Consider the following 22,087-nt stretch of genomic DNA (forward strand, 5'->3'; position numbering starts at 1 on the left):
AGGTCTCTGCTTTTTGCAGATGATGTGGTCCTGATGGCTTCATCTGGCCAGGATCTTCAGCTCTCGCTGGATCGGTTCGCAGCCGAGTGTGAAGCGACTGGGATGAGAATCAGCACCTCCAAGTCCGAGTCCATGGTTCTCGCCCGGAAAAGGGTGGAATGCCATCTTCGGGTTGGGGAGGAGACCCTGCCCCAAGTGGAGGAGTTCAAGTACCTCGGAGTCTTGTTCACGAGTGAGGGAAGAGTGGATCGTGAGATCGACAGGCGGATCGGTGCGGCATCTTCAGTAATGCGGACGCTGTATCGATCCGTTGTGGTGAAGAAGGAGCTGAGCCGGAAGGCAAAGCTCTCAATTTACCGGTCGATCTACGTTCCCATCCTCACCTATGGTCATGAGCTTTGGGTTATGACCGAAAGGACAAGATCACGGGTACAAGCGGCCGAAATGAGTTTCCTCCGCCGGGTGGCGGGGCTCTCCCTTAGAGATAGGGTGAGAAGCTCTGTCATCCGGGGGGAGCTCAAAGTAAAGCCGCTGCTCCTCCACATGGAGAGGAGCCAGATGAGGTGGTTCGGGCATCTGGTCAGGATGCCACCCGATCGCCTCCCTCGGGAGGTGTTTAAGGCACGTCCGACCGGTAGGAGGCCACGGGGAAGACCCAGGACACGCTGGGAAGACTATGTCTCCCGGCTGGCCTGGGAACGCCTCGGGATCCCCCGGGAGGAGCTGGACGAAGTGGCTGGGGAGAGGGAAGTCTGGGCTTCCCTGCTTAGGCTGCTTCCCCCGCGACCCGACCTCGGATAAGCGGAAGAAGATGGATGGATGGACAATCCTTTTATTATTCACGATTATTCATTATGTTTGCTAAAACAGTGTTGATGGTTGGTTTGTTACGCAATTCTATCATGTAATTTGTAATTAAATAGTCGAATAAAAAAGCTAGATAAACGTTATCTATATATTTAAATACTAGTGTTTATTATTAGTATCAACGTGTCAGCTTTTCCTCAGTACATGATGCCATGAGCACTGTTTTTCCATTTTTAATGCTTCATTTCATGGCTGGCCTACGTGTCATCAATTGGACACCCCCGCTTGACGTTAACATACAGTGCATATATTTGATCGTTTGTACTGTGAAACGTGTACAAAACCCAAAAGCAGGGAAGTTGTCACGTTGTGTAAATGGTAAATAAAAACACAATACATTGATTTGTAAATCCTTTTCAACCTATATTCAATTGAATAGACTGCAAAGACAAAATACTTAAGGTTCAAACTGGTAAACTTTGTTATTTTTTTGAAAATATTAGCCCATTTGGAATTTGATGCCTGCAACATGTTTCAAAAAAGCTGGCACAAGTGGCAAAAAAGACTGAGAAAATTGAGGAATGCTCACCAAACACTTATTCGGAACATCCCACAGGTGAACAGGCTAATTGGGAACAGGTGGGTGCCATGATTGGGTATAAAAGCAAGCTTCCATGAAATGCTCAGTCATTCACAAACAAGGACGGGGCGAGGGTCACCACTTTGTCAACAAATGCCTGAGCAAATTGTCCAACCGTTAAAGAACATTTCTCAACCAGCAATTGCAAGGAATTTAGGGATTTCGCCATCTACGGTCCGTAATATCATCAAAAGGTTTAAAGAATCTGGAGAAACCACTGCACGTAAGCGGCAAGGCCGAAACCAACATTAAATGCCCGTGACCTTCGATCTCTCAGGCGGTACTGCATCAAAAAGCGACATCAGTGTGTGAAGGATATCACCGCATGGGCTCAGAAACACTTTAGAAAACCACTGTCAGTAACTACAGTTTGTTGCTTCATCTGTAAGTGTGTCATGTCTGTGTGATCATTTTTTTGTTGTAGTCCTGTTCGGTTTTGTTTTTGGACTTTTTGTGCACCTTTGTTTTGTCACCATAGCAACCATTAGTTTTCACCTGTCACGTCACGCACCTGTTTCACGTTTTGAGTCACGCACCTGTTTTCGTTAATCATGTCTATAGTATTTAAGTTCATTGTTTTCAGTTTGTCGTTCTGACGACATCCCGCATTTATGCTTCTGCACACTCTCCACACACCCTTGCTGCTCTTTTTTCATGCCGGTTCCATGCCAAGTAAGTTTTTGTTAATTAAGCCACAGTTAGTGTTTTTTGTTGTTCATAGTTTCTGCCTTTGTGCAAGTATTTGTTTTCATAGCCAAGTCGTTTTCCGCCACTGTGCGCGCTTTTCGTTTGTACTTTTTTTTTTGTAGTTATAGTGTTTAAATAAATCATGTATTCACCTTCACGCCACGTATGGTCCAAATCTTTTGCACCTCGGGAGAACAAACCACGCCATGGTCCCAGTCGTGACAAAGTGCAAGTTAAAACTCTACTATGCAAAGCCAAAGCCAAACGCAGCCGGCTTTGCTGGGCCCAAGTTCATCTATGATGGACTGATGCAAATTGGAAAAGTGTTCTGTGGTCTGACTAGTCCAAATTTCAAATTGTTTTTGGAAACTGTGGACGTCGTTTCCTCCGGACCAAAGAGGAAAAGAACCATCCGGATTGTTATAGGTGCAAAGTTCAAAAGCCAGCATGTGTGATGGTATGGGGGTGTATTAGTGCCCAAGGCATGGGTAACTTACACATCTGTGAAGGCGCCATTAATGCTGAAAGGTACATACAGGTTTTGGAGCAACATATGTTGCCATCCAAGCAACGGTATCAGGGACGCCCCTGCTTATTTCAGCAAGACAATGCCAAGTCATGTGTTACAACAGCGTGGCTTCATAGTAAAGGAGTGCGGGTACTAGACTGGCCTGCCTGTAGTCTAGACCTGTCTTAAGCTGTACATCAAACAAGAATGGGAAAGAATTCCACTTCAAAAATGTGTCTCCTCAGTTCCCAAACGTTTACTGAGTGTTGTTAAAAGGAAAGGCCATGTAACACACTGGTAAAAATGCCCCTCTGACAACTTGTTTGCAATGTGTTGCTGCCATTAAATTCTAAGTTAATGATTATTTGCAAAAAAATTAAGTTTCTGTGTGAACATGAAATATCTTGTCTTTGCAGTCTATTCAATTGAATATAAGTTGAAAATGATTTGTTGTATTCTCTTTTTATTTACCATTTACACAACGTGACAACTTCACTGCTTTTGGCTTTTGTATAATGACAAAATATACAAAAATATAATTATTTAATATAACGATTGAACTCATGTGAATACAGATGGGAATTGATAGGATTTTCCCAGTTCCGATTCCACTTTTGATTCTGCTTAACGATTCAGTTCCTTAATGGTTCTCTTATCTATTCTTATTCATAAAAATAACGAGAAAAAAGGGTGGATTAGCATCAATTTTATTTAGTTTAGACTGGTAACATCGCGTGGACATCGGGGGCGGTACCTCTGGATTGGCAGACCGGGGTGGTGGTTCCTCTCTTTAAGAAGGGGAACCGGAGGGTGTGTTCCAACTATCGTGGGATCACACTCCTCAGCCTTCCCGGTAAGGTCTATTCAGGTGTACTGGAGAGGAGGCTACGCCGGATAGTCGAACCTCGGATTCAGGAGGAACAGTGTGGTTTTCGTCCTGGTCGTGGAACTGTGGACCAGCTCTATACTCTCGGCAGGGTCCTTGAGGGTGCATGGGAGTTTGCCCAACCAGTCTACATGTGCTTTGTGGACTTGGAGAAGGCATTCGACCGTGTCCCTCGGGAAGTCCTGTGGGGAGTGCTCAGAGAGTATGGGGTAACGGACTGTCTGATTGTGGCAGTCCGCTCCCTGTATGATCAGTGCCAGAGCTTGGTCCGCATTGCCAGCAGTAAGTCGGACACGTTTCCAGTGAGGGTTGGACTCCGCCAAGGCTGCCCTTTGTCACCCATTCTGTTCATAACTTTTATGGACAGAATTTCTAGGCGCAGTCAAGGCGTTGAGGGGATCTGGTTTGGTGGCTGCAGGATTAGGTCTCTGCTATTTGCAGATGATGTGGTCCTGATGGCTTCATCCGGCCAAGATCTTCAGCTCTCACTGGATCGGTTCGCAGCCGAGTGTGAAGCGACTGGGATGGGAATCAGTACCTCCAAGTCCGAGTCCATGGTTCTCTCCCGGAAAAGGGTGGAGTGCCATCTCCGGGTTCGGGAGGAGATCTTGCCCCAAGTGGAGGAGTTCAAGTACCTCGGAGTCTTGTTCACGAGTGAGGGAAGAGTGGATCGTGAGATCGACAGGCGGATCGGTGCGGCGTCTTCAGTAATGCGGACGCTGTATCGGTCCGTTGTGGTGAAGAAGGAGCTGAGCCGGAAGGCAAAGCTCTCAATTTACCGGTCGATCTACGTTCCCATCCTCACCTATGGTCATGAGCTTTGGGTTATGACCGAAAGGACAAGATCACGGGTACAAGCGGCCGAAATGAGTTTCCTCCGCCGGGTGGCGGGGCTCTCCCTTAGAGATAGGGTGAGAAGCTCTGTCATCCGGGGGAGAGCTCAAAGTAAAGCCGCTGCTCCTCCACATGGAGAGGAGCCAGATGAGGTGGTTCGGGCATCTGGTCAGGATGCCACCCGATCGCCTCCCTCGGGAGGTGTTTAGGGCACGTCCGACCGGTAGGATATTAACTTAGTACATGCAAAATGAGATTTGTCAATTATATATAATTCTAATGTTTAGGGCTTACCAAAGGCCTGTGGCGTGGACGGGGGTGCGCGCTTCACAGGGCTGTTCTCTGCCGTCACGGTTGTGAAAGTGCTTGTTTTGGTTTTTAAATGTTAATATCCCTGACGATCAGAGGTGGGTAGTAACGCGCTACATTTACTCCGTTACATCTACTTGAGTAACTTTTGGGATAAATTGTACTTCTAAGAGTAGTTTTAATGCAACATACTTTTACTTTTACTTAAGTATATTTATAGAGAAGGAACGCTACTTTTACTCCGCTACTTTTATCTACATTCAGCTCACTACTCGCTACTAATTTTGATCGATCTGTTAATGCACGCTTTGTTTGTTTTGGTCTGTCAGACAGACCTTCATAGTGCCTGCCTTACTGGTGACGTTTCACTTCGTTCCACCAATCAGATGCAGTCACTGGTGACGTTGGACCAATCAAACAGAGCCAGGTGGTCACATGACCTGACTTAAACAAGTTGAAAAACTTATTCGGGTGTTACCATTTAGTGGTCAATTGTACGGAATATGTACTGTACTGTGCAATCTACTAATAAAAGTTCCAATCAATCAACCAATCAAAAGTGTGAAGGAAAAAATATACTTTTTTATTTCAATCGTACATACCGTCAAAAGCCTAAAGACTGACCGCACATGAGGACGTTCCTGTCTTCACAATAAAAGTGCCGCTCCATCGCGCCTGCGCTTTCAAAATAAGAGTCTCCAAAAGCCAGCACAAACAAGCTAGCAAGCTATGGAGTTTGCCGCCAATGTATTTCTTGTAAAGTGTATAAAAACGAATATGGAAGCTGGACAAATAAGATGCCAAAAACCAGCCACTTTCATGTGGTATTAGACAGAAAGGAGGAACTTTTCTTCTCCTCCATTTGAAAACGTGGACGTTATCAGCACTACTGTCTGATTACAATCAACGCAAGTCATCAGAATCAGGTAATACACCAACTTATATTCTTGTCTTCATGAAAGAAAGGAATCTATATGTTAAACATGCATGTATATTCATTAAAACACCTTTAACAGGTAAACAAAAACAGCAAAATAAATACATATAAATAATAAACTGTATATATATATATATATATATATATATATATATATATATATGTATATATATATGTATATGACATAAGTGTGTATGTTACTCATCAGTTACTCAGTACTTGAGTAGTTTTTTCACAACATACTTTTTACTTTTACTCAAGTAAATATTTGGGTGACTACTCCTTACTTTTACTTGAGTAATAAATCTCTAAAGTAACAGTACTCTTACTTGAGTACAATTTCTGGCTACTCTACCCACCTCTGCTGACGATAACCCTCATTTAACCAAGGCAGCCAAAATCGTGATTAAAAATGTGATGGAATTGTGCAACCCTCTTCTGGACCCCTAAACCTTTCCTCACTTGTTCGCTTTATGCCTTCAGGCGAGCGAAATCGAGCGCCTGACCACATGGTACAACCCGCTGTCCACCCAGGAGCTGGCCATCGCCATGGAGCAGTCTGTGGAGACCAGCATCGCCAACTGGAGGTCCAAGTACATCAGCCTGACGGAGAAACAGTGGAAGGACAATGTCAACCTGGCCTGGAACATCGCACCTTACCTCGCCATGCAAATGCCAAGCAGGTTTGTTTCAAACCTGATGGAAACAACTTATAAAACCCCTAACTCTCGTTTCTTTTTCAGGTTCAAGAACGACGCCATCATCGCTGAAGTGACCAGGCTGGTGCGATTGGACCCCGGAGCCGTTAGCGACGTTCCAGAAGCCGTGAAGGTCTGACCATATCTACCACCTGACCTTAAAGTGTGTTTTAAAAATGTGCCGTTGTCTGACATTATAGTTCCTGGTGACGTGGCACACCATCGATGCCGACTCTCCAGAACTGAGCCACATCCTGTGTTGGGCCCCAGCAGACCCGCCCACCGGCCTGTCTTACTTCAGCAGCATGTACCCGCCTCACCCTCTCACTGCTCAGTACGGCGTGAAGGTTCTACGCTCCTTCCCTCCGGTGAGTCGCACTAACTGACCAAGGACCTATACTCTAGAACAGTGGTCCCCAACCACCGGGCCGGGGATCGATTGGTACCGGACAAGAAATAAAAAATAAATAAAATAAAAATTTTATTTTATTTTTTTAAACATTTTTTTATTAAATCAACATAAAAAAAAGACAAGATACACTTACAATTAGTGCACCAACCCAAAAAACCTCCCTCCCCCATTTATACTCATTCACACTCATTCGCACAAAAGGGTTGTTTCTTTCTATTATTAATATTTCTGGTTCCTACATTATATATCAGAGGTGTGGACTCGAGTCACATGACTTGGACTCCAGTCAGACTCGAGTCATGAATTTGATGACTTTAGACTCGACTTGACAAAATGTAAAAAGACTTGCAACTCGACTTAGACTTTAACATCAATGACTTGTGACTTCACTTGGACTTGAGCCTTTTGAATTGACATGACTTGACATGACTTGCTACTTTCCCCAAAACCCAAAGATGAAAAAGTTATTCGGGAGCGCTCCGTATTTTTCATCGTGTACTTGTCTATCAGCGTTGCGTGTGTCAGCTGGTGTGGTCTCAGTACAACAGCCAATCAAATTAGATCTACTTTGTTTTCATCACACAGCATTCATCCAATCAAATTGCAGGACAACCAACGAAGAAGACATGTCCAAACCACACGCCAGTGAACAAAAAATGATACCTAAAATAATTTCGTTTGGGTATAAAAATTACGAGGTGGTCAACACAAAACGGTTTGCAGTATGCAACACATGCGGTTCCAAAATGACTGATGGAGAGGCAACAACTTCCAACTTCGTCCGGCATTTGAAGTTGCACAAAGAACGGTAAGTTTTGAATGTAAGATAACGTTTATTGGCTAAGTAACGTGACTTTTATTTGCTGTGTAGTTAAATCAGTGAGGCTGTAAACTCACTGCTAACGTTATAACGTTATTGCAAACATGGGAATCTGTTGCAGTTCACTACCTTATTCATACTTTTTGTTCAGTGATTTTTTTCAAGCAGGGTTACGTTAGTCAATATATCACACGTAACGTTAGACGGCGGTCAGCAGCACCGCGTATTTTAGCCACCTAAAAAAAGACAAAAATAGTCAAATAAAGGTCAGTTAAAATGTATACTATATTATGAATATGTGTACCGTTTTAGCTAGCTTTCTGACATACTGTTGGTTGTTTACCTCAGTGGTCCCCAACCACCGGGCCGCGGCCCGGTACTGGTCCGTGGATCGATTGGTATCGGGCCGCACAAGAAATAATTTTTTTTTTTTTTTTTTTTTTTTAAATTAAATCAACATAAAAAACACAAGATACACTTACAAGTAGTGCACCAACCCAAAACAACTCTCTCCCCCCTTTTGTTCTGGGCATTGAACATGAAGACTCTTCCTTCACTGTTCCGAGTGGCCATGAGAGTCTTGGCAGTGCCTGCCTCCAGTGCTCCAGTGGAGCGAGTTTTCAGCCATGGTGGCATCATACTACGCCCCCATCGTGCACAAATGACTGACAGACTCTTGGCTAATTTGGTCTTTTGCAAATGCAATGCAGCATAGGGCCCTGACATATAAAAAGTACAACTTTTTTGTTATGTTCACGTATATGTCATGTTTTTTCAATGTTAACACTTTTGTACAAATAAGTACATTTGCACTTTATTTTTCAATGTGTTTGTTCTGTAAAGGAATGAGTTAATGTTTAAAATGACTGGTTAATAGTGCTATTATAAAGTGCAATGTCAGCACAATTTTCTTTCCTGCAATTTAAAATGCACTTGTTTTAATAAATAAATACAGCGTTTGAAAAGCATACACAATCTGTGTTAATATATTAGTCTGTGGTTAAAAGGACTTGAAAGGACTCGAAACTCAAAATGCAGGACTTAGGACTTGACTTGAGACTTTCCAGTCTTGACTCTGGACTTGACTCGGGGCTTGCCTGTCTTGACTCGGGACTTGACTCGGACTTGAGGGCAAAGACTTGAGACTTACTTGTGACTTGCAAAATAATGACTTGGTCCCACCTCTGCAAGATACACTTACAATTAGTGCACCAACCCAAAAAACCTCCCTCCCCCATTTATACTCATTCACACTCATTCGCACAAAAGGGTTGTTTCTTTCTATTATTAATATTTCTGGTTCCTACATTATATATCAATGTAGATCATTACAGTCTGCAGGGATACAGTCCGTAAGCACACATGATTGTATTTTTTTATGACAAAAAAAAAATTAAAAAAAATATTACTGTAAATTGAAAAAAACTACCACAGTTTTTTGCGTTAAAATTCTGTTGACTGAGCTGCCAGTTTTTGACTGTAAAATCTACGGTTGTTGTTTTTATCTGTACTGTAAAGTTCAAATTTGAATGACAATAAAAGGAAGTCTAAGTCTTTAACGGTGTATTACTGTAAATGGAAAGACTGTGCATTTGTTTTTACAGTAGAAAAACTGGCAGCTAAGTTGCCAGAATAAAAAAAGAACTTGTACTGTTTTTCCATGAACACTTTAATGTTGTAAAAACTAGAGATGTCCGATAATGGCTTTTTTGCCGATATCCGATATTCCGATATTGTCCAACTCTTAATTACAGATTCCGATATCAACCGATACCGATATATTTTTGGCAGCTTAGTCACAGACGACCATGCTAATTTACGCTCTTGTGTCCAACACTTATTTCGATTTGATGTTTATTTTTTTATTTAATTTATTTTTTATTTTTTAAATTTTGTAATGGTACTTTAATTATTATTAAGTTAATTTTTTTATGTATTTTATTCAAATCGTTTTGTCATCCTGTTTTAGTCAATTATTAGTAATATCTTTTCAGTTTTAATGAGTGTTTTAATTATACAATGCACATATTTAATGATAATTTTCACATTTTAACTTGATGTTTTGTTGATACGGTACATTCATGCTTGTTGACAACGCCTAGCATGGCTGTACAAGCCAATTCTTGAGTGACAGTCCCTGTTGCACTTAGTGCAAACATGTGTAGAGACTTCCTCCCGCTCCTGCTGTGCGATGGTATTTGCAGTACGTTTCCTCCTGTCTCCCTTCTCCTCTGCGAGCTGGCCTCTCCTCAAATCAGCCACTGCGATACCCTGAGAGAGCATGAGGAGGTTGAGGTGGGCAGGGTTGGGGTGGTAGGGTGTAGCTGGGGGTGTATATTGTAGCGTCCCGGAAGAGTTAGTGCTGCAAAGGGGTTCTGGGTAGTTGTTCTGTTGTGTTTATGTTGTGTTACGGTGCGGATGTTCTCCCGAAATGTGTTTGTCATTCTTGTTTGGCGTGGGTTCACAGTGTGGTGCATATTTGTAACAGTGTTAAAGTTGTTTATACGGCCACCCTCAGTGTGACCTGTATGGCTGTTGACCAAGTATGCATTGCATTCACTTGTGTGTGTGTGTGTGAAAAGCCGTAGATATTATGTGATTGGGCCGGCACGCAAAGGCAGTGCCTCTAAGGTTTATTGGCGCTACGTCCGTGTTAGTGATGGGATCGGCAGTTCTTTTGACTGTACTGAATCACTAGAATCAGTTCCTTAAATTGATTCGTTCAAAAGATTCGTTCACCGAATCACCCCCCCAAAAAAAAGGAGGGGGGGGCGTGCGTAGTACAGTACAGTGCTAGTGATGGGATCGGCAGTTCTTTTGACTGTACTGAATCACTAGAATCAGTTCCTTAAATTTATTCTTTCAAAAAATTCGTTCACCGAATCACTTGTGGAGTACCAGTTCTGTGCGCAGGTCGGCGAATCACCGAATCACTTGTGCAGTACCAGTTCTGTGCGCAGGTCGGCGAATCACCGAATCACTTGTGCAGTACCAGTTCTGTGCGCAGGTCGGCGAATCACCGAATCACTTGTACAGTACCAGTTCTGTGCGCAGGTCGGCGAATCACCGAATCACTTGTGCAGTACCAGTTCTGTGCGCAGGTCGGCGAATCACCGAATCACTTGTGCAGTACCAGTTCTGTGCGCAGGTCGGCGAATCACCGAATCACTTGTGCAGTACCAGTTCTGTGCGCAGGTCGGTGAATCACCGAATCACTTGTGCAGTACCAGTTCTGTGCGCAGGTCGGCGAATCACCGAATCACTTGTGCAGTAGCAGTTCTGTGCGCAGGTCGGCGAATCACCGAATCACTTGTGCAGTACCAGTTCTGTGCGCAGGTCGGCGAATCACCGAATCACTTGTGCAGTACCAGTTCTGTGCGCAGGTCGGTGAATCACCGAATCACTTGTGCAGTACCAGTTCTGTGCGCAGGTCGGCGAATCAGCGAATCACTTGTACAGTACCAGTTCTGTGCGCAGGTCGGCGAATCACCGAATCACTTCTGCAGTAGCAGTTCTGTGCGCAGGTCGGCGAATCACCGAATCACTTGTGCAGTACCAGTTCTGTGCGCAGGTCGGCGAATCACCGAATCACTTGTGCAGTACCAGTTCTGTGCGCAGGTCGGCGAATCACCGAATCACTTCTGCAGTAGCAGTTCTGTGCGCAGGTCGGCGAATCACCGAATCACTTGTGCAGTACCAGTTCTGTGCGCAGGTCGGCGAATCACCGAATCACTTGTACAGTACCAGTTCTGTGCGCAGGTCGGCGAATCACCGAATCACTTGTGCAGTAGCAGCTACAGTTCTGTGGGCCAGAGGGCGACAGACGTGAATCGCTCTCTGCCCTGACAGACTCCCCTTGACGTTCGCAAATTAACAGACATTGCAGCTGTAGAGATTCCGTTACTTTTAAAAACACTGTGTGCGTTTCCGGCCTGTCCAATAAACAAAATGTGACTAAATGTCTTGGTTGTTAAATATGTTTTATTGCACTGAAATGAAAATAAGAAATAAATAAAAGTGGGAAATAAAAAAAATAGTAATAGCCTACTAAAATGCTTGCAATCAACAGTTAAATAAATAGGCCTCGTTTGTTTAGTGCAAAAACAAATATTAAATTAAGAAACGCTTAACAAATGCCAACATAAAAACTAAATGTTCTGTAGCAAAGAAAATGTAAACTTAAATATGCAAACAAAAAGAAGATAAATACCTTCAAAATAAAACAAATAAATTAAGAGCCAGAAATGCCAACATAAAAACTAAATGTTCTGTAGCCTACGTTTAAAAATATAACAAAGAAAATATTAACTTAAATGTGCAAACAAAAAGAAAATAAATAGGCTACCTTAAATAAAACTAAACAAATATTAAACCAAGTGCCAGAAAAGCCAACATTAAAACTAAAATTTCTGTAGCTTACATTTAAAAATATAAAAATGGAAATATCAACTTAAATATGCAATAAAAAAGAAAATAAATAGCTTAAATAATATAAAAATCAAGATAAATAATAGCCTATGTATATGTACATACATTAGTTATTATTTTTATTTTAAATCTTCTCAAACAGCCTGCCCTACACTTTACCCCCCGCCCCTCCCCCTCGCGTCGCTGCTGCTCAGCCTTGCCCTGCACTGACTTTCTTTCTGTCTCCTCTACTCTCATAACTTGATGTGTTGAGATAATGTGTGAGTTTGTTTTCATGTGGCTTGAGTCAACATTAGCCGTTAGCTTGGAGAATGAATGGAGAGCGGATGCCAATGGCATGAAACATATCCCCGCAACGGGAGGAGAATCACCCGCGGCATTGGGGCAAGCAGAGCAGAGAGCGAGAGCGTTGTCGTTCACTGAGTGATTCATGTCGTTAATCCGCGGGGAAAGAATCGTTCGCTCAGTCCCTCCCCCCGCCCCCATGATGAGTAGCTGGCTGCGTCGTTCGCCGACGTCACAGAATGCGCCAGTGACACTCATACCGGCATGGTCGCGGCGGAGCTCAACTGAACTGAGAAAGGAACGAATCAGTTCATGAAGTGATTCGGTTCAGTATGTTCACTCAAAAGATTCGTTCGTTCGAACGAATCGTTCGCGAACGACACAACATTAATCCGTGTACACAGCGGCGTTATACAAAGTCATACATATTACTTTTTGAAACCGATATCGATAATTTTGAAACCGATACCGATAATTTCCGATATAACATTTTAAAGCATTTATCGGCCGATAATATCGGCAGTCCGATATTATCGGACGTCCCTAGTAAAAACCAATGTCAATTTACACAAAAATTCTGGCAACTAAGCTGCCAGCTTTTTACGTAACGGCCCCCCCCCCCAAAAAAAACAAAAAAACAGTGGTACTGTTTTTCCATTTACCTTAAAATGTTGTAAAAAATGTAAAAACACTATATTTTACAGTAAAATGTTGTAAATGTCAGGTTTTTACTGTAAAATCGATAGTCTACTTAAAACAATTGATATAATTACTAATAAAATCCAGAGGCAAATTCATACATTATTCACTATTACAAGCGGCCCTCTGATGGCAGCCATAACTGCCATGTGGCCCTCAATGACAACCACTTTGACATCCCTGCTCTATAACCTCATCTCTCGCCCTCTCTGCAGGACGCCATCTTGTTCTACATCCCTCAGATTGTGCAAGCCCTGCGCTTCGATAAGGTGATTTTAGCATCATGAAGTCGTTTTTTTACAAAGTATATTTGATGCAGGCTTGAGTTGACTTGCGTGTCGCTCAGATGGGCTATGTCAGAGAGTACATCCTGTGGGCCGCCCAGAAGTCCCAGCTCCTCGCCCACCAGTTCATCTGGAACATGAAGACCAACATCTTCATGGACGAGGAGGGACACCAGAAAGACCGTGAGTGGAACTTTCATCATCAATTATGTGCTAATATGCTAACTGACACTGATTGATTATTGACTAATTATACTACATTAACATGATCAGTCGGGATGTTTCGATCAGGGTTTTTGCGATAGCGATCATCCATGAGTGAGATCAGCCAATGTATGGCGGAAAAGCGGACGTGACGACAGGTTGTAGAGGGCGCTAAAGGCAGTGCCTTTAAGGCACGTCCCCAATAATGTTGTCCGGGTGGAAATCGGGAGATTTTCGGGAGGGGCACTGAAATTCGGGAGTCTCCCGAGAATATCGGGACGTTGAAACTGATACCGATAATTTCCGATATTACATTTTAAAGCATTTATCGGCCGATATTATCGGACATCTCTAACACACACCATAATAATACTCCTATGCATACTTGCCAACCCTCCCGGATTTTCCGGGAGACTCCCGAAATTCAGCGCCTCTTCCGAAAACCTCCCGGGACAAATTTTCTCCCGAAAATCTCCCGAAATTCAGGCGGAGCTGGAGGCCACGCCCCCTCCAGCTCCATGCGGACCTGAGTGACGTGTTGACAGCCTGTTGTACATGCACATGTGACCCACCCATAATGTGTCACATTTTTGTGTTGATTTATTTAGTTTATTTTGTGGTTTGAATTCGTTTTTGGAGCTGTCATTACACATTTATCAGTATTCACATTGGTCAGTAGGGGGCAGTAGGGCGTTTCTTCCCAATTGAATGCTATCACCTGCAGATCGGAAGTGTCTTGTCATTCTGATGAGAGCGACCAGTCTGTGAACAATTGAAACGTCCTGTGTGCTTTTTCCTCCTGTATAACAGGTTAGTTTTGGTGAATCAACTCACTGAATAATATCCATGTGATCTTTATAAGTTTAAGTACACATTCTGATGGTGGAGCCTAACTCTAAAGTTTTTGTGAATTGTAGTTTGTATTTGTGAATGAATCCAGTGCACAGCTGCAGTAATCAATACAAAATGGCGACGTGAGTACGCAATGTTTATATAGGAACTTCTGATCCTAATTCAGACTCCCAAATTAGAGCTCCCGTTTTCTTATTGATTTTATAATGTATATTTGTATGATGTGTGTGTTCTGAAATAGTGACAAGAGAATAGAACAAGGATGGACAATTCAAACCTTAACTCAACAATGAGTAGAGGAGTGTTATGTGTGTGTATATGTGTAAAAAAATGAACACTGAAATTCAAGTATTTATTTTATTTATTTATATATATATATATATATATATATATATATATATATATATATATATATATATATATATATATATATAATAAAATAAATATATATATATATATATATATATAATAAAATATATATGTGTGTATATACATATACATATATATAGCTAGAATTCACTGAAAGTCAAGTATTTCTTATATATATATATATATACATATATATATATACGGTATATATATATCTTAACCACGCCCCCAACCACGGCCCCCACCCCCCACCTCCCGAAATCGGAGGTCTCAAGGTTGGCAAGTATGCTCCTATGTTTAATGCACCGACAATCCATCAAGCGGTGCGGCTTCATAGCTTACGAAGTCGGACTAAAACATTTTGATAGATTTTTGAGTGCCGTGTGTAATGTTCTATATTCTCAATGGAACATATAAAATGTTGGTGTTGTTTACTTGAGTCATATTGCCATCATATTGCAAAACCAGAATTATTCCGTGCATTAGAAAAAAGGATTTTAAGTGCGCCTTATAGTCGGGAAAATACGGTACGACATGCTCAGCCAAACATGAAAGTCATTGGTATTGAATCCACCCAAGCTGTCTTGACCATCCTATTGGCTCATTCACGTGTCAGCTGACATCGGGGAGCTGCTGGAGCAGATGGTGGAGGAGATCACAGGATCTCTGTCGGGCCCGGCCAAGGACTTCTACCAGCGAGAGTTTGACTTTTTCAACAAGATCACCAACGTGTCGGCCATCATCAAGTAAGCACCAATTCAGGCGCCAAAATGCATCATTTTTGTTTGGAAAGGTCACGATGATGTAATTGTGTTTTTTAGGCCGGTCCCTAAAGGGGAGGAGAGGAAGCGAGCTTGCCTGAAGGCTCTATCAGACATCAAAGTTCAGCCAGGTAACATTAGTGTGCTGCCTATGGCGTCACATTAGTGCCAAAAATCCGAGCGCATAAAAACTGTTATCGCGCGCTGATTCTCCACTTCGTGCGCGACACCTTTTTGCGCGCGCACGGTGCCTTTCTGCGCGCGCGCGGCGCCTTTCTGCGCGCTTTCGGTGTACTCCTGGCATCTCTCCTCGCGCTGTCATGTTTCTTTTTGGCACTTTGGGGGCGGTTATGCTTAGACGGCCCCTCCTTTCTGATTGGCTCTGAGCATTTTTCATATGACCAATCATTCTCCAGCGTAGCAACGTTGTAGCCATCTTACCTCGGACATCTAGCCTCAATCATTACATTGATGTCAATGGTACATGTACTAATTAAATTACCATAACTTGCTCGATTTTCGACCAATTTACAAACGGTTTGCCTTGTTACAAATCTTATTACATGTAGATATGACATAGGATGCTGTACCTGTTGAAATTACCTCTTTCGCTTTAAAAAAAAAAAGACTTAATTGTGCAACATAGTTGTGTAGGGTCAGTGTTAGTCAGTTCTCTGATTATTAGGGCCCGCATGGCCCATTGTATAAGGACTCCCAAAGGGAGTCCTTATGCAATGGGACATAAGGACCTATTGAATTTGTAAGGTTTTTATTCTTTATTCTTTATTCTTCCGCCGCCACTTTAAACTGTAATTTGACCCACTTAACATGCTTCAAAACTCACCATATTTGACCCACACATCAGGACCTGCGAAAATTGCCTTTTTAAAAAAAAAACGAACCACAAAACTCAAAATTGCGCTCTAGCGCCCCCTACGGGAAAAAAACTAGACTGCCTGTAACTCCCACTAGGAAGGTCGGAGAGACATGAAACAAAAACCTTTATGTAGGTGTGACTTAAACCTAGATTTCATAATAGTATATTCTCGGGCAAAAATCAACAGGAAGTTGGCAATTGCCCCTTTAAGACAAAAAAGTACTAAAAACAGTCAATTTTGCCTCTTTGAGCTGTATTTTCACCTTCTTAACATGCTTCAAAACTCACCGAACTGAACGCACACATCAGGACTGGCAAAAATTGCGATCTAATAAAAAAACCTAACCCCAAATCTCAAAATTGTGCTCTAGCGCAATTTTTTAATGAAACGCACAAAAAACTGCTCCTCGGATAAAAAAACTGACAAAACTGCCTGTAACTCTCCCTGGGAAGGTCGGAGAGACATGAAACAAAAACCTCTATGTAGGTCTCACTTAGACCTACATTTCATAAATTGACAACCCCCAGCAAAAATCAACAGGAAGTTTGCTATTCCCCCTTCAAAACAAATTTTTTGTAAAAACCGGTCACCTTCCTTCAAAAACTATCTCCTCTGAGCGCATTTGTCGTTTCGGCTTCAAACTAACACAGGAGAGAGATTAAACCCTTGTGTATAAAATAACAGAACAGCTTTTTAATACCTGCTCCGGTTTTGATTTTATGACCCTTCAAAGACCCGTTGCGCTGATGCTGCTGCGCTGCTGTTTTTTTTAAGATAACTGCTTAAAAGCAACGTGCCCACACAATGCAGACAAGGTAACATTTTAAAAACAAAATTCAAAGATTATTTCATTAATTTTATGGCTGAATCAAAAGAAATTCCATAAATTAGAAAACAAATGTTCAAGAAGAAGTGAAAATATAAAATAATGTTATGGTTGGATGTTATTGCTGGTGGACCAGTTCTGGCTGAAAGATGTGATTATGGTGTTTGTTGTCTTATTATTTATTTGGGTCACATTTTGTATTACCCTGTATTGTGTTTATGTGGTATGAAATAACCTTCATCAGCGCGCGACATTTTTTTTTATCCACTTCTTCCTCCGTAAATCTTGATACATATTGACGATGACCCGCCCTGCTATACTTCTGATTGGCTCTGAGCATTTGTCAGCATTTTTTGCCTGACCAATCAGAAAGGAGGGGCCGTCTAAGCATACCCGCCCCCAAAGTGCCAAAAAGAAACATGACAGCGCGAGGAGAGATGCCAGGAGTACACAGAGAGCGCGCAGAAAGGCGTCGCGCGCGCGCAGAAAGGCACCGCGCGCGCGCAAAAAGGCACCACGCGCGCGCAAAAAGGCACCACGCGCGCGCAAAAGGGTGTCGCGCGCACCAAGTGGAGAATCAGCGCGCGATAACAGTTTTTATGCGCTCGGATTTTTGGCACTAATGCAGTGGATCTCAAACTTTTTTTGTCATTCCCCACTTTGGACAAGGGGGAGTTTTCAAGCCCCCATTGCCCCAACAGAGCGCTAATGCCAAGCTTTAACATTTTCAAATTTATTGAACATCAAGTTGTATATATTCGAACTCAATAACATAAAATAACATTAAGTTCAATAATAAATAAAATAACTGTGCAGCTGTGGTATAACTTGCATCAAGTTCAATAATAAATAAAATAACTTCCATCAAGTTCAATAATAAATCAAAAAAGTGTTATAACTTGCATCAAGTTCAATAATAAATCAAAAAGTGTTATAACTTGCATCAAGTTCAATAATAAATCAAAAAAAGTGTTATAACTTGCATCAAGTTCAATAATAAATCAAATAACTTGCATCAAGTTCAATAATAAATCAAAAAGTGTTATAACTTGCATCACGTTCAATAATAAATCAAAAAAAGTGTTATAACTTGCATCAAGTTCAATAATAAATCAAATAACTTGCGCATCAAGTTCAATAATAAATAAAAAAAAGTGTTATCTTGCATCAAGTTCAATAATAAATAAAACAAAAGTGTTATAACTTGCATCAAGTTCAATAATAATAAAAAAAAGTGTTATAACTTGCATCAAGTTCAATAATAAATCAAATAAAAGTGTTATAACTTGCATCAAGTTCAATAATAAATTAAAAAAAAGTGTTATATCTTGCATCAAGTTCAATAATAAATAAAACAAAAGTGTTATAACTTGCATCAAGTTCAATAATAATAAAAAAAAAGTGTTATAACTTGCATCAAGTTCAATAATAAATCAAATAAAAGTGTTATAACTTGCATCAAGTTCAATAATAAATCAAATAACTTGCATCAAGTTCAATAATAAATCAAAAAAAGTGTTATAACTTGCATCAAGTTCAATAATAAATAAAACAAAAGTGTTATAACTTGCATCAAGTTCAATAATAAATCAAAAAAAGTGTTATAACTTGCATCAAGTTCAATAATAAATAAAACAAAAGTGTTATAACTTGCATCAAGTTCAATAATAAATCAAAAAAAGTGTTATAACTTGCATCAAGTTCAATAATAAATCAAATAACTTGCATCAAGTTCAATAATAAATACAATAAAAGTGCCACTTTGCAATCTTTGCAAAAAAAAAAAGGAGGAGCTATGCATTTGGCAAGACAGGGCAAGTGACAGCACTTTCCCCCAGGAGAGCCACCTTGCTTCACTGTGAAACAGCACGGCTGTATGATCAGCTCCCATTTCCTCACACAGTGCAGAGAACAGTCGCACTTTCAGTGGTCGTGTTTTGATCAAATTTACCGCGCTCACAACATGTTAAAACCTCATTGAGTTCGGGGCTGAGCTGCCTTGACGCGAGTGCTTCCCGGTGAATGACACAGTGTGTGCCCGTCAGATTTTTGTTTCTCTGCAGGCGCTGGCTCTGGCTCGACGACCTTTGAGGTGCGAGTCACATATGTATATATTTGTGTAATTGTGATCCACACATTAGCCTGCTACCCATCCGCGCGAAAGTTTGTTCCGCTTAGCCCCGCCCCCATTAGTTACTGTTGCTATGTCTGTCAAACTTTCGCTCGTACCGAGAAATATAAAGCCTACAGTAAAAATAAGCACCGGTAATTTCCATTTATTTATATAGTGGATTTCACAGACAGAATCACAAAGTGATTTACAGTGTGTATAGAAAATGAAAGCATAGTAAAAAAAATAATCTAAGAATATAATAATTTTAAAAAAAATTTAAAGTGAAATTTCCTCTCGTTCCTCGCGCCCCACCTGTCATGTCTCTATTCCCCACCAGTGGGGCGCGCCCCACACTTTGAGAAACGCTGCACTAATGTGACGCCATAGCTGCCCCCTGCTGGCCTTAAGGGAATCACAACATGAGAGTGAAAGTGTGCTTGTGCGCCAGGTTGTTACCTGCCCAGTAACCCCGAGGCCATAGTCCTGGACATTGACTACAAGTCTGGCACCCCCATGCAGAGGTAAGAACTCTGTGGACACCCTCCCAAATCAAACCTGTGGGAGTCACGTTGCGCCCTCTGGTGGCCACAGTGCCGCCAAGGCACCCTACCTCGCCAAGTTCAAGGTGAAGCGCTGCGGCGTGAGCGAGCTGGAGAGGGAGGGACTACGCTGCCCTTCCGACTCCGTGGACGACGGCGAGGAGAATCCCGACGGGTCGCGCAGGATCTGCTGGCAGGCGGCCATCTTTAAAGTGGGAGACGACTGTCGGCAGGTAAATGTCACTTTCACACAAAAACACGTCTGCTGCCGTCACTCTTGACGTGTTCTGGTGTGTAGGACATGCTGGCGCTGCAGATCATTGGACTCTTCAAGAACATCTTCCAGCTGGTGGGTCTGGATCTGTTTGTCTTCCCATACCGCGTGGTGGCCACGGCTCCTGGGGTGAGACCTCCACCCGGCCTCCATGTTTGCCATCCAAGCTAAGTGTTGTTAGCTTTCACTGACGTCCTCGTCTTCCTCAGTGCGGCGTGATCGAGTGCATCCCAGACTGCAAGTCCCGGGACCAACTAGGACGGCAGACGGACTTTGGCATGTACGACTACTTCCGAAACCAGTATGGCGACGAATCCACACTCGCCTTCCAGAAGGTGCTTTCACTTTAGAGCAGGGCTTTACAAGCTTGTTTCGGAAAAATTAACGTATACTGGGGCCATTTTGGTACAAAACCCAAAACCAGTGATGTTGGCACGATGTGTAATGCAGTGTTTTTCAACCTTTTTTTAAGCCAAGGCACATTTTTCCCGTTGAAAAAATCCAGAGGCACACCACCAGCAGAAATCATTAAAAAAACGAAACTCAGTTGACAGTAAAAAGTTGTTGTCGCAATTGTTGGATATGACTTTAAAGCATAACCACTATAGCTCTTGTCTCAAAGTAGGTGTACTGTCACCACCTGTCACATCACACCCTAACTTATTTGGACTTTTTTGCTGTTTTCCTGGGTGTAGTGTTTTACTTCTTGTCTTGCGCTCCTATATTGGTGTTTTTTTCTCTTTTTTTTGGTATTTTCCTGTAGCAGTTTCATTTCCTTTGAGCGATATTTCCCGCATCTACTTTGTTTCAAGAATATTTCAGTTGTTTTTATCCTTCTTTGTGGGGACATTGTTGATTGTCATGTCATGTTCGGGTGTACATTGTGGACGCCGTCTTTGCTCCACAGTAAGTCTTTGCTGTCGTCCAGCATTCTGTTTTTGTTTACTTAGTAGCCAGTTCAGTTTTAGTTTCGTTTTGCATAGCCTTCCATCCATCCATCCATCCATCTTCTTCCGCTTATCCGAGGTTGGGTCGCGGGGGCAGCAACCTAAGCAGGGAAGCCCAGACTTCTCTCTCCCCAGCCACTTCGTCCAGCTCCTCCCGGGGGATCCCGAGGCGTTCCCAGGCCAGCCGGGAGACATAGTCTTCCCAACGTGTCCTGGGTCTTCCCAGTGGCCTCTGTTGCGTTTTGGACCAGTTGTTCCTCCCAGGGAATTCGAGTCACAATTCGCTCCCAAGTTCTTTCCGACACTTAAAGCTGAGTTGAAAAACCACCAGAGACAGAATAGGTATTTTGTTGTATATATTCTCAAAGCTTCGACAATATACATTTTAGATTGAGACCAGTCTAACCCTAGAACCTTCTATCCCGCACACCCAAAATGGTCTCCCTTCCCAACGCCAAAAACCTCTCTTCCCTTCCACCTCCCTAGCCATAACAAAAGCACAACGTCTCCCTAGCCATAATACATTCCAAAGAACTCAAGGTTAACACACAGAGTTTGCTTGCTGACAGAGCATCAAGAGAAGAAGTGGAAAAGACGAGCTGTTTTCAAATATGACAAAGAAATGGAAGAAGTACAACTTAAATTCGGATATATGTAAATATCTGCCTCCGACACCTCCTACCGGTCGGACATGCCCTAAACACCTTCCTAGGGAGGCGGTCGAGTGGCATCCTGACCAGATGCCCGAACCACCTCATCTGGCTCCTCTCCATGTGGAGGAGCATCGGCTTTACTTTGAGCTCCTCCCGGATGGCAGAGCTTCTCACCCTATCTCTAAGGGAGAGACCCGCCACCCGGCGGAGGAAACTCATTTGGGCCGCTTGTACCCGTGATCTTGTCCTTTGGGTCATAACCCAAAGCTCATGACCATAGGTGAGGATGGGAACGTAGATCGACCGGTAAATTGAGAGCTTTGCCTTCCGGCTCAGCTCCTTCTTCACCACAACGGATCGATACAGTGTCCACATTACTGAAGACGCTGAACCGATCCGCCTGTCGATCTCACCATCCACTCTTCCCCCACTCGGGA

General features: G+C 42.5%; 1 protein-coding gene across 2 annotated transcripts in view; it reads left to right on the forward strand.

Moving 5' to 3' along the window:
• Positions 1-22,087, forward strand: part of pi4kaa (phosphatidylinositol 4-kinase, catalytic, alpha a) — an 82,433-nt gene that overhangs the window by 47,495 nt on the left and 12,851 nt on the right. For both annotated transcript variants that reach the window (XM_061927345.2, XM_061927346.2), the window contains exons 38-48: positions 6,092-6,291; positions 6,352-6,439; positions 6,507-6,674; positions 13,166-13,219; positions 13,297-13,417; positions 15,276-15,405; positions 15,481-15,551; positions 19,686-19,758; positions 19,829-20,009; positions 20,075-20,179; positions 20,260-20,385. In XM_061927345.2, the coding sequence (XP_061783329.1) occupies positions 6,092-6,291; positions 6,352-6,439; positions 6,507-6,674; positions 13,166-13,219; positions 13,297-13,417; positions 15,276-15,405; positions 15,481-15,551; positions 19,686-19,758; positions 19,829-20,009; positions 20,075-20,179; positions 20,260-20,385 (1,317 nt within the window). The remainder of the gene's footprint in view (positions 1-6,091; positions 6,292-6,351; positions 6,440-6,506; positions 6,675-13,165; positions 13,220-13,296; positions 13,418-15,275; positions 15,406-15,480; positions 15,552-19,685; positions 19,759-19,828; positions 20,010-20,074; positions 20,180-20,259; positions 20,386-22,087) is intronic.

Source organism: Nerophis lumbriciformis, linkage group LG32, assembly GCF_033978685.3.
Source record: "Nerophis lumbriciformis linkage group LG32, RoL_Nlum_v2.1, whole genome shotgun sequence".
NCBI lineage: Eukaryota > Metazoa > Chordata > Actinopteri > Syngnathiformes > Syngnathidae > Nerophis > Nerophis lumbriciformis.